At 42.0% G+C, this 13,819-nt stretch overlaps 1 protein-coding gene across 3 annotated transcripts in view; it reads left to right on the top strand.

Moving 5' to 3' along the window:
- The window catches only part of si:ch211-14c7.2, a 62,324-nt gene extending 48,891 nt beyond the window's left edge, over positions 1-13,433 (top strand). For 2 of the 3 annotated variants that reach the window (XM_034168672.1, XM_034168670.1), the window contains 2 exons: positions 467-581; positions 3,729-4,032. In XM_034168672.1, coding sequence (XP_034024563.1) covers positions 467-581; positions 3,729-3,860 — 247 coding nt within the window. In that variant the 3' untranslated portion in view covers positions 3,861-4,032. Of the gene's footprint in view, positions 1-466; positions 606-3,728; positions 4,033-12,124; positions 12,130-13,420 lie in introns of those variants that run through there. The other variant, XM_034168671.1, reaches the window with a different exon arrangement.
- Positions 13,434-13,819: the final 386 nt, after the last annotated feature.

Genomic DNA, 13,819 nt, shown 5'->3' with positions numbered 1-13,819 from the left:
TAAATCCACGCATTGGACAGCCTCATTTCAGAACGGTTGGTTTGACCGCTGTGGTCTCTGGAGGCCAGGCCTTTGTAGCACGCGGCCTTTGAAGGACTGCATTGAGACAGAGCCTCCGTGTCACTCAGCTGCATTATGAGTCACTCATTTGAAAACATAGTAAAACATCTTCTGTCAAAAGTCTTTTCTACACAGCGTGGATGTACAGTGAGTTAATAATGTTCTCAATCCATGTTTGTTTTGTTCCATTTGTGTGAAACCACACACGCACTTTATGTTTGACACGGGTTTAATAGGTGAAGGCGGGTGACCTCTGACTGTTCGTACCGACGTAAGGATGATTTTTGAGTCACCGTCAGAATCTAATTTACAAAGCACAGTAGTAATTACACACTTCAGCCAGCAGGTGTCTCCAGTGGTCGGTGTTAGACACGTTGACTGACATCTTCTTCCTGTGTGACTGCAGGCTGTTGGACACGTTCCACGACTTGAACAAAATGATTGGACGGAGATACAGGAGAGCCAATGACGTGTCTCGGGACCTCCTGCTCAAGACACTGCACCTGCAGAAAACCTGCACCGTGAGTCAACACACGTAGAATAATAAAACTTAACGCAGATGTCCAGCATGAGAGGAAAAAATATAAAGAGGCCACAAGTCCGAGTCGTCCAAACGCTGCTCTGTGCGCACAAGATACAGTTTGTCTGAACGGTGTGATGAATTAACACTCAGAGTGAGACATTATTATTCTTCATTTATGCGACTCATAACAAAAATATGTTTAGTGAGCGCAGAATAGATTTTGTTTGCTGTGCGAGCTGCGTGCGTGCAGGAAATCATGTCTTGGCTGGATGCTGAGAAATTTATTTAATTATTTACCTTCATTTAATCAAATTAAATCAAAGTGTGGGAACAGGTGATATGTTGTGCACACAGAGCATGTGAAGCCTCATATTCTTTATTTATTTATGTTTACTTCTCTTTGAACCCATTGGGGCTCCGGGGAGAAAAGGAAACAAAGTGGTTTGACCGCTAATGTTAACGTGGAAATCAGGACTACAAGTGTCAGGAGGACCACAGCCTATGTGGTCCTCCTGACACTTGTATCGGAAGGTCTGTATCGTGCTGGTTTTTACCAGCACGATACAGACCTTCCCGGACAGGTGACGTGGAGGCAAAAGACTTGCTGATTTTTCAGTTGCAATCAGACTTTGCAGTGGTGAGGACTTTGCGGTTGAGAAGTCTGGAGTTCAGTAAACAATTCATGAAATACATTACTTTGAAGCATTTCCATTTGCTAGCAGTGTTAGCCATCTCATGGCCAGGTAAATTAAAAAAGATACTCCTGCTTTTTCCGTCTGGCTGCCATGTTAACAATCAATCAATCAATCAATCAATTTTTTTATATAGCGCCAAATCACAACAAACAGTTGCCCCAAGGTGCTTTATATTGTAAGGCAAGGCCATACAATAATTATGTAAAACCCCAACGGTCAAAACGACCCCCTGTGAGCAAGCACTTGGCTACAGTGGGAAGGAAAAACTCCCTTTTAACAGGAAGAAACCTCCAGCAGAACCAGGCTCAGGGAGGGGCAGTCTTCTGCTGGGACTGGTTGGGGCTGAGGGAGAGAACCAGGAAAAAGACATGCTGTGGAGGGGAGCAGAGATCGATCACTAATGATTAAATGCAGAGTGGTGCATACAGAGCAAAAAGAGAAAGAAACAGTGCATCATGGGAACCCCCCAGCAGTCTAAGTCTATAGCAGCATAACTAAGGGATGGTTCAGGGTCACCTGATCCAGCCCTAACTATAAGCTTTAGCAAAAAGGAAAGTTTTAAGCCTAATCTTAAAAGTAGAGAGGGTGTCTGTCTCCCTGATCTGAATTGGGAGCTGGTTCCACAGGAGAGGAGCCTGAAAGCTGAAGGCTCTGCCTCCCATTCTACTCTTACAAACCCTAGGAACTACAAGTAAGCCTGCAGTCTGAGAGCGAAGCGCTCTATTGGGGTGATATGGTACTATGAGGTCCCTAAGATAAGATGGGACCTGATTATTCAAAACCTTATAAGTAAGAAGAAGAATTTTAAATTCTGTTCTAGAATTAACAGGAAGCCAATGAAGAGAGGCCAATATGGGTGAGATATGCTCTCTCCTTCTAGTCCCCGTCAGTACTCTAGCTGCAGCATTTTGAATTAACTGAAGGCTTTTTAGGGAACTTTTAGGACAACCTGATAATAATGAATTACAATAGTCCAGCCTAGAGGAAATAAATGCATGAATTAGTTTTTCAGCATCACTCTGAGACAAGACCTTTCTGATTTTAGAGATATTGCGTAAATGCAAAAAAGCAGTCCTACATATTTGTTTAATATGCGCTTTGAATCACATATCCTGATCAAAAATGACTCCAAGATTTCTCACAGTATTACTAGAGGTCAGGGTAATGCCATCCAGAGTAAGGATCTGGTTAGACACCATGTTTCTAAGATTTGTGGGGCCAAGTACAATAACTTCAGTTTTATCTGAGTTTAAAAGCAGGAAATTAGAGGTCATCCATGTCTTTATGTCTGTAAGACAATCCTGCAGTTTAGCTAATTGGTGTGTGTCCTCTGGCTTCATGGATAGATAAAGCTGGGTATCATCTGCGTAACAATGAAAATTTAAGCAATACCGTCTAATAATACTGCCTAAGGGAAGCATGTATAAAGTGAATAAAATTGGTCCTAGCACAGAACCTTGTGGAACTCCATAATTAACTTTAGTCTGTGAAGAAGATTCCCCATTTACATGAACAAATTGTAATCTATTAGACAAATATGATTCAAACCACCGCAGCGCAGTGCCTTTAATACCTATGGCATGCTCTAATCTCTGTAATAAAATTTTATGGTCAACAGTATCAAAAGCAGCACTGAGGTCTAACAGAACAAGCACAGAGATGAGTCCACTGTCCGAGGCCATAAGAAGATCATTTGTAACCTTCACTAATGCTGTTTCTGTACTATGATGAATTCTAAAACCTGACTGAAACTCTTCAAATAGACCATTCCTCTGCAGATGATCAGTTAGCTGTTTTACAACTACCCTTTCAAGAATTTTTGAGAGAAAAGGAAGGTTGGAGATTGGCCTATAATTAGCTAAGATAGCTGGGTCAAGTGATGGCTTTTTAAGTAATGGTTTAATTACTGCCACCTTAAAAACACCCACGTTTGAGAGGAAGACAGCCTGGGACGTATTCAAGGCTCACTTTGACCTGTTGATAAACGTGTTGGCTTCTGCCACCATTGTGGCACCTGTGCAGCACGAGACGCAAGCGCCAACAACAGGGTTATCAATGGAAAGGGTGTCTGTTGACATTATGGGACCCTTCACATGCACACAAAAGGGCAACTGTTACATCCTCACAGCTATGGACTATTTTACAAAATGGCCAGAGGCCTGCGTCTTACCCACCCCAGAGACAGAGACGGTCTGATGTGTGGGGCGAGGACGTGATGAGCAGGTTTGACATGGCTGAAACCATTCACAGCCACCAGGGACAGAACCTCAGGTTTAGAGTCTTTGTAGCTATGCCTGGGCACGCTGAATACACGCACCATGTGCACCAAATTACATCCATGAAGTTCCAGTGTGTCCATGTTAGTGCATGTGTTAAAGTACTTGGTGCAGGCAGTTTCATGTCTTTAACATTTTTCTGCATCTTTTGTCTTTGTGTTATGAACTTTCCAGGAAGACACGCCTTCTTCCTTCTCAGCCAGTCACCGCCTCTCCCCACACCTCCCGTCAACCACACAGCACACGCAGCTCGCTGCCGCCAAGCGACGGCTGTCCTACGACTACAACAGAAACATCGTGGAGTAACAGCGCCAGTTCAGCTCGGGTTGCACCGCACGTTCCCTTCTTTGGCTTTACCGGACGCCTGAAGGCTCCACGTTTGAATCCCAGCAAAGGAGATGAGTGAAGCAAGCGCCTTCTCTTGATGAACCTTTGAACTTTGGCACGCTCTGGTTATGTAAAAGGAGCTGTTATCATGTGCAGCGCGAAAAACGGCAAGTTTAAAACAAGCCTGTCAGCTCCCATTGAAGTACAAATTATCTTGTTTTCCACCACCGGTGTCTCATTTTGTTTTACAGGTTTTCAACCCACAACTGTCAAAAAAAAACATTTTGTGAAATGATCTCTTTTGCCCCCTACTGGTTGATTGTAGTACAGGTCATTATGACTGAACCCAGCGTTTTATTTTTCAGTGTTTCATTCCTGTTGGAAATTAACATTTATGATGTTTGTTTCAAACCCGCTCCCTGTGTGTGTGTGTGTGTGTGTGTGTGTGTGTGTGTGTGTGTGAGACTGAACACAGTGCAGGTTGATGCAGAGTTGTATCACACTGTGATGCTGATATAAAGAGTACCAGAAAACAGGTTTGAGATTCAGTTGAAAAGGTTGAACAGAACTTGTGCAGATTATTTTTCCACAAACTGCCTCCAGAATCTTTTCCTTTTATTTTATTAACATTACACAATCTTCCTTTATCAAGAATCCTAAATGTAGCATTCTAAAAACCTCTGCGGCATGTGTGAGGTACTTTATTCCGTCTGCTGGATGAGTTCATGGTTTGCATTGAAAGCATCCAGTAGGGGGTGACAGAGAGGGTCTAACTTCAACTAAACTGCTTGGTCTTCATCTGCTGGAGTAAAGGTTTGAATCCAGACTGCTTTCAGTTCGACAAACATCTGTACGAGCTGATATTGGTAAATTTGCTTTGTGACAATAACTCGATCTAGATTAAAGTAGAACCAATAGGTTAGTGGCAATGTGGCTCTAGAAATGTTAGACAGGAACATGTTCACCATCAGAGGAGCTTCCAGCTCCTAATTTCTTCAACACTTGGTATGACGATGAAGGCTGAACGCTGAAATGGCCATAACAGGTCCATTTTGGCAAAGGTCAAGGTGACAGGGATGAAGGACAGGGACCTGAAGAAGGACAGGGACATGGGTTTTACACCTGATGTGGGCCAAACCTGCTCAATGTACGTATGTAGGTGGATTGTGGAATAACCCTGACAAGGGTCAGTCACCTGGGTGATGATGTCAGATTTCCAACAGTGATGCTGTGTCCTGATCAGGGTGACCACGTCCCTCCAGGCCTCAGCATCTTCACGTCCATGTTCCAACAGTTTTGCATAATTTGGTGTTTCTTCACGTTATTTTAAAATCATGACACTCTAAACTCCAGTCTTCCTTGTGTTTTGGTTGATTGAGGACATCATGAAATGATTTCACTTTTAAACGACACTGAACATCTTTGATATTTTCTCTGTTTGTTTTTTGCTGTGTGAACCTGTGCAGACCAGAATCCAGACAGTAAGAACACAGTTCCCCGCATTGCACTGAGTGAGGACTTTGTGGTGTGTACTAACTGTAGGAGACAATTTGTTTAGGTCCTAAGAGAAATGGGATGCTCGTCCGGTTTGTGGCAACAGGAAACTGTCATTTGGAAATGGACTCAAACAGAAGTTGTGTTGGATGACTTTTTTTTTCTCTTTGTCTCTCACTGTCTGTCTTCTGTTGAGCTGCAGCTCTGATGTGGAGCTTGAATCACAGTTTATGGTTCACATGGTTACATACTGACATGTTCAAAGATCACTTTATTTTAAACACTTTCCTGTTATGCCTTGAAAAACTCCACTCCACTTTGTGTATTTCTTTTGTTAAATCGCGCGCGCGTGTGTGTGTGTGTGCCATTTGTACAAACTAAAAAGCTGAATATTTTGTGATCTGTTGAAATGAGGAAGAAGGAATTTTTGCTTTGTTAATGGAGAGAATAAAAAATAACAGCAGCTGATCAATTCTTTGTCACATTTACAACTGTTTTACTTCAAAAATCAAATATCAGTACACAGACATGAGGTGCATTCGAAATGTATCTGACCTTATTTGAGTCACAAGAAGGCATTATGCGGAACATGACGGCCCAGTTGGACACCATTCCAGAAGAGGACTTCCAGAAATGCTTCAAAGAATGACAGAACTGCTGGGAAGAGTGTGTGCAGTCCCAAGGAGACTACTTCAAAGGGAAATTAGATTTCAGACCCCCAGGTAAGTAATTGTATTTTTCACAGCAATTTTATATATATATATATATATATATATATATATATATATATATATATATATATATATATATATATATATATATATATATATATAAAACATTTCTACAGATTATGTGTTTGAGTGTTCAATAAACTTAACAGCAACATTATTTGAACTGAATGCTTCAGTTTCAGGAAGTAGGACACCAGAAATCAATACTTCATTTGTATTTGTATGACGATACGGTGCATCTGGAAAGTATTCACAGCACTTCACCTTTTCCACATTTTATGTCACAGACTTTACAAAATGGAGAAAATTAAATTTCCCTCAAAATCATTGTGTTACAGCCACTATCAGATGAGATAAGCTCCCAAAATCAAGACCATGTGTTATTCTTAACTGTGATTATAAACGGTTCTGTGAGCAGGGTTTTCATCATGATTAATGGCACTTTGATTGGTCCAAGATCTTACTTTTTAATGATGTAGAGCTGGCCTAGAAGTACTTTTATGATGCTTTTAGTATTATAAATAAACATGCCCCTCTCCACAAATTTAGAGTGAAGGGTAGAAACAATCCTTGATTCTCCTCTGATCTGTCCCATCTCCTTAAAGTAAGGGATGATGCTTGGGCTAAGGCCAGAAATTGTAAATCCCAGGATGATATTCAAGTAGCTCAGGAATTGTTTTACTTCCATTATTAAAAAAACAAAAGGCTAAATCTGATTTTTAAGTTGATAAAACTACTTGTAATCTGAATGATCCTAAGAAGTTCTGGGAATTAGTCAAATCTTCATTTAGAGATAAAGCCACAGATGAATTGCCTGCTTGCTTAGTAAAAGAGGCACATAAATATTCTAACAAATCAGGCATTGTTAATTATTTTAATGAACACTTTGTTTCTTCAGGATCTCTGTTTGAGTCCTCACATCCACATCAGTCTAATGTTCAGGGGGTTTGCCCTCAGTCACCACCTATTAATGCTATGGCTTCAGGATTTGATTTGATCTAACTCCTTTTGATGTAGATGAGGTCCATAGGGCTTTACAGCAGTTGGATTTAAGTAAACCTTCTGGACGTGACAACCTTGAGCCTATATTAGTCCATGAGCCAGTCATCAATTTTGACCTAATTGGTACCACTTAAAGGGAAGAAGCAACACTTAGAATCCAGCCTCAGTGTATCATGGCCTACACAAAAATGTATGATAGCCATCCCAGGGTGGTAGCTGTAGCCAGGTAGGAGTCAATGAAGAATTACACAGAGGTCAAACTTTAAAAATGCTCCAGTCTTGTTGAAAACTATATCACATTGCTTGACTGATCATAACGATTCCAAAAGGTATAGTTTGGATGACCTATGACGGAATGTTCTGGAGTTATGGGGTACAAATGGTGACAAAGATCAGTTTCAGTTTGTACAGGGGTCAAAAGTTAAAGTTGTGCCAATTTCAGAAAAAAATGATGCAAGTTATTGGTTGAAATAAAAGGATTAATAAATTGAATAGTTTTGACTGTGTTGAGTGTTTGGTCTCCAAGGTAAAGGTCAAACAAGGTCAACATCTATTGGATTCTATGACATGTGACATATGTTACCCTGTAACATGAAAACTAAGCATGACAGATGGTGCAAACTATTCCTTATTAGAACCCTATTAACCCAAATAATAATTTGCATCATTTTTTACTGAAATTGGAGCAACTTTAAATTTTGATGCCTGTACAAACTGAACTTGACCTTTGTCACGTTTTCTGTTTTTACCCCATAACTCCAGAACATTCCGTCATAGGTAGTCCAAACTATACCTTTTTTGGAATCGTTATGATCAGACAAGCAATGTGATATAGTTTTCAACATGACTGGAGCATTTTTAAAGTTTGACCTCTGTGTAATTCTTCATTGACTCCTACCTGGCTACAGCTACCACCCTGGGATGGCTATCATACATTTTTTGTAGGTCATGATACACTGAGGCTGGATTCTAAGTGTCGTTTCTTCCCCTTAAGTGGTACCGAAAACCTGCTTGGCCCATGGACTATATGGGAGTCTGCTCGGCGGGAGCTTGTTTGCCAGACGTCGATGATCCCTGCGGGACCTGATGATCGCAGCTCCCGGAGCCTACTGGTGTCTGAGGGCCACTGTCTGAAGAGATCCAGTGTTGTAGCTGCTGGCCACTGAGCCTTTTAGCACCCAGAGCCCAGCAGTTCTTTCATTGTTGGAGCCCACTAGCCTGCTAGCCACGGGAGCTTGTTAGCCTGCCGGACTTCGAAGATCCCTGGCTTGCTACCCACCGGGGGTGGCCGATTGTAGCTCCCAGAGCCTGCTGACCAACTAGCTCCATTCAGTAGGGGGTCTCTATCAGCTAACAGCTAACACAGCCGTTAGCTGCGCTCCAAATGTCATTGTGTTGTTTAACTAATTATTTTCTCTCTTCTTTCTCCAATTTATATTTTATAGTCATTAAGAATTAGTCTGAAATGGCTAACACAGCCGTTAGCTGCGCTCCAAATGTCCTTATGTTTAATTACGTAAATCATTTTTTCTCTCTCTTTCTCGCTGCCTTGATTTCTACCTTACAGACAGTAACAATGAATCTAGTTCTTGTATTATTTTTCTTGTATTCTCGTGTGTTTTGCGTGGGTTGGTACTGTTGAACTGTAGTGGTGGAGTGCAAAGACCCATACCCCCAACCACCTTTGGATTTCTCCAGCTCAGGGACACAAACCTGGTCATTATCAGCTGCTGATAAAGTCGTCTCATATCCACTGTTGTCCTGCTATCTGCCATGATTAAATCAAGTAAATCTCCTCTTTTTGATGTGTATATCTATCTGTCCTGCAGAGCAGTTTTATACACACAAAAAAACTCACTCATTGACCTGAAAATTTCCAATATTGATAACAAGGGCTCAATTTTTAATTTAAAGAGGAAATCTTTTGTTATTCTTCTTCTCCTGTTGTCTGGTAATGTTCAGCCTAATCCAGGTCCCTTATTATATGGTATGGGATTTCGCCAACTTCTGATTGGCCCATTCGCCACTTTCTGAGCTGTACCACATGCCGAGTTGACCGCTGGTGGAACCGAGTAGACCGCGAGTGTGAAACGAGTACACCTCGCATGCAGTGGAGCGCTAGCTAATCGAGCGACGCCTTCTATCGATAACACCTATCAGATAACGCGATACCATGTCTACTTTGGCTGTCAGTTTGTTGAGAAGATGGCAGAAGACAGGTTCGTGTGTGTTAGCGACGCTGACTTAAAGCAAATTTTACACAAAAAAGATGCGAAGAACACCCGCAGAAATACACAGTCAGCAGCCAACCTGTTTCGCAAGTATGCCACTGAAAAGGGACATGCGCCTAACTTTGAAACTTATGACAGAAGGATGGTTGACGGAGTTCTTGGTCAATTTTACGCAGAAGCTAGACAGGCGAATGGTGAACTTTATAAGAAAACAAGCCTGATGACTCTTCGTCACGGACTTAACAGGATGATGGAGATCACTCATTGGGACCTTCAAAACAGTGTTAATGTTTCTGTACGCTTCCCCAGATTTGTGCCTTGAGACTATCTCATCTCAGAGGTCTACAGACAATTCCTTTGACTTCATGCTTGGTTTGTGCTCTGACATGCACTGTCAACTGTGGGACCTTATATGTAGACAGATGTGTGTCTTTCCAAATCATGTCCAATTCAGCTGAAGTTACCCCAGGTGGACTCCAATTAAGATGATAACAACTCAAGGATGATCAGTGGAAACAGGATGCACCTGAGCTCAATTTTCAGCTTCGTGGCAAAGACTGTGAATACTTACGTACATGTGATTTCTTTGTTTTTTATATATATATATAAATTTGCACAAATAAAAAAAAAAAACCTTTTCTCACATTGTCATTATGGTATCTTGTGTGTAGAATTTTGAGGAAAAAATGAATTTCATCCATTTTGGAATACGACTGCAACCCAACAAAAGGATGGACTGTATAGTAATAAAGAAAGAGAATTTTGAAGATTTTCCAGTATGCATGGTGGCCATCTTGGATTTTACGATGTATTATCCTTAGGGGGAAAACTGATCATGGGTGCGCCGGATTCCTCCCACATCCAAAGACATGGGGGTTAGGTGGACTGGAATCTTTAAATTGTCCGTAGGTGTGCTAGTGGGTGTGAATGTGTTTGTTTGTCTATTTGTGGCCTTGTGACAGACTGGCATCCTGGGTGTACCCTGCCTCACACTCTATGACTGCTGGGATAGGCTCCAGCCCTCCATATTATATATATATATATATATATATATATATATATATATATATATATATATATATATTTTTTTTTTTTTTTTTTTTGCTAAAAGTGAAAAAAATTACGTTGTGTTTAAGCACCAAATATGGAATAATGTTTCTAATGGAAGGCAGCTACCCTCAAGAAAACATTTCCAAAACTACTTTTGTGCTTGCACCCTTTTTGACCATAGCATACAAATACTAAATAAGTGAATTATATTGAAAAAATACAATTTGGAGCATTATGCTCATCACAGTTAAGGCACCACTGAAAAGCTATTTTTTCTTGGTTTTGTATCATTCTCACAAAATTAAATTTGCAGGTTTAAACTAAAAACATGCAAAAAAAATACATGAAAAGGTAAAACTGTCACTTTAAAGTGATCAGTAGTAGGACTTGGCTATACAGAGAAACTCGATCTGCATCCCATGGCTCATGCGCTATATCCACTTCATCATCGTGAGTGGATGAAGATGTGGAAGAAGTAAACTCATTCTCATCGATGTCTGGGAGCTTAGAGAAAATGGGTATTTCATCACTGTGGGGAACTGGTCGTACAGCAGATGGTATATTGGGGTACTGCAAGTGCTGTTTGTTTTCCTTATTAAATCCCTTGACATTTACAAGGCAGAAGTAGCTGTCATTCTCTCCAAACCACTGGTACACCAAATTTGAGCTCAGCATTCTTTCCTTGAGACCAGGGCGTCAGTGTTTCAACGCAAGTTGTGCAAACTTGGTGAGGCGCCTAATTTTTGTCCTGGTCACCAAGTGGCACTCTGAAATAATTAAGGTACACTCTTTAGATAAAAGTATTGATGTTACATCTTTGACATGTCACATTAAAAACACAGAGACCACAGCCAGGATGGGTATATTAATAAGTACTACACTACATGCCCAATTACGTAACAAATAACTAAAAAGAAATGATCACATAACAGACACAAAGTGGCATGTTGGTGTGTGCGCTGGACAGACGGGGTGTGGACGCTGACAGCAGCAGCTGTTGAGATCTCTGGTTCTAGACGTCCCAACAGAGTTTGGATGGACATGAACTTACAACTGTCCACTGTGACGCGCGAGTGTCTGCTTGCTGTCCTCATGTGGACATACAGAAAAACATATATCGCTGTTGCGACGGGCTGCAGTGAGAGAACGCACGGCATGCACAGGCTGCCCCAGGTGAAATGGATCATAACACGCAGGGGGTGATCTGAATGTCACGTCATCCATGTGAGCTCTGTTCCATATGATGCTGTGTCTGTTCTGCAGTGCGCCATTCACAGGTCATGCGTGTCGGGTCAGACATGCCGGAGTCAGCAGATGTGGACATGATAAGCACACAGTGTTTCATTCATGTCATGTCATGTCACCGACTTCCTGTGTCTTTCCGCACCGAACGCCGAACTGTTTACACAGAGACTGCTACCTGCTGCTTTGGACTCTGAACTAACAGTCTTTTTCAAGACTTTTTCACCGTGCTCCAACACCTGAAGAAGACCTCTAACGGTCGAAACGTCGCGACGGAGCACTTTTTTCAATTTTTTGGCCATATCAATTTTTTTTTAGCAAGCTAACTAGCTTGCTAACGCTTTCGTTTTTATTTTATTTTTTAGCACTGTTGCCGTGCGTTACCTGTGCTGCTCCACAGCGTGTCTGGTGGATTTTTATTTTTTAGCACTGTTGCCGTGCGTTACCTGTGCTGCTCCACAGCGTGTCTGGTGGATTTTTATTTTATTTTTTAGCACCGTTGCCGTGCGTTACTTGTGCTGCTCCATGGCCTGTCTGGTGGATTTTTATTTTATTTTTTAGCACTGTTGCCGTGCGTTACCTGTGCCGCTCCATGGCCTGTTTGGTGGATTTTTATTTTTTAGCACTGTTGCCGTGCGTTACCTGTGCTGCTCCACAGCCTGTTTGGTGGATTTTTATTTTATTTTTTAGCACTGTTGCCGTGCGTTACCTGTGCCGCTCCACAGCCTGTTTGGTGGATTTTTATTTTATTTTTTAGCACTGTTGCCGTGCGTTACCTGTGCTGCTCCACAGCCTGTCTGGTGGATTTTTATTTTATTTTATTTTTTAGCACCGTTGCCGTGCGTTACTTGTGCTGCTCCATGGCCTGTCTGGTGGATTTTTATAATTTTTTTTAGCACTGTTGCCGTGCGTTACCTGTGCCGCTCCATGGCCTGTTTGGTGGATTTTTATTTTATTTTTTAGCACTGTTGCCGTGCGTTACCTGTGCTGCTCCATGGCCTGTCTGGTGGATTTTTATTTATTTTTTTAGCACTGTTGCCGTGCGTTACCTGTGCTGCTCCACAGCCTGTCTGGTGGATTTTTATTTTATTTTTTAGCACTGTTGCCGTGCGTTACCTGTGCTGCTCCACAGCCTGTCTGGTGGATTTTTATTTTATTTTATTTTTTTAGCACTGTTGCCGTGCGTTACCTGTGCTGCTCCACAGCCTGTCTGGTGGATTTTTATTTTATTTTTTAGCACTGTTGCCGTGCGTTACCTGTGCTGCTCCACAGCCTGTCTGGTGGATTTTTATTTTATTTTAGTTTTTTAGCACTGTTGCCGTGCGTTACCTGTGCTGCTCCACAGCCTGTCTGGTGGATTTTTATTTTATTTTATTTTTTAGCACTGTTGCCGTGCGTTACCTGTACTGCTTCATGGCCTGTCTGGTGCCTTAACTAAAGCACTCCTTCTGCTGAATCACCTCTAAATTATTTACACATTATTCACTTTGCGTGTTTTTAGGAATCCGCTAGGTTAGCGGAGCTACTAGCTCTTAGCCGATTTAGCATGGCGGCTTCTCCTGTCTCTCCCGCACTTTTCTGCTCTGGGTGTGAAATGTTTAGTTATTCCTCGGCCTCCTTTAGCAGTGACGGTACTTGTAATAAGTGTAGCTTATTCGTAGCTTTGGAGGCCAGGCTGGGCGAATTGGAGACTTGACTCCGCACCGTGGAAAATTCTACAGCTAGCCAGGCCCCTGTAGTCGGTGCGGACCAAGGTAGCTTAGCCGCCGTTAGTTCCCCCTTCTGGCAGATCCCGAGCAGTCGGGAAAGCAGGCTGACTGGGTGACTGTGAGGAGGAAGCGTAGCCCTAAACAGAAGCCCCGTGTACACAGTCAACCCGTTCACATCTCTAACCGTTTTTCCCCACTTGACGATACACCCGCCGAGGATGAAACTCTGGTTATTGGCGACTCTGTTTTGAGAAATGTGAAGTTAGCGACACCAGCAACCATAGTCAATTGTCTTCCGGGGGCCAGAGCAGGCGACATTGAAGGAAATTTGAAACTGCTGGCTAAGGCTAAGCGTAAATTTGGTAAGATTGTAATTCACGTCGGCAGTAATGACACTCGGTTACGCCAATCGGAGGTCACTAAAATTAACATTAAATCGGTGTGTAACTTTGCAAAAACAATGTCGGACTCTGTAGTTT

The sequence above is a fragment of the Thalassophryne amazonica genome, chromosome 4 (genome assembly GCF_902500255.1).
Source record: "Thalassophryne amazonica chromosome 4, fThaAma1.1, whole genome shotgun sequence".
Classification (NCBI taxonomy): Eukaryota; Metazoa; Chordata; class Actinopteri; order Batrachoidiformes; family Batrachoididae; genus Thalassophryne; species Thalassophryne amazonica.
The sequence above is the reverse complement of the archived record's forward strand: the minus strand, read 5'-3'. Positions and strand labels throughout refer to the sequence as shown.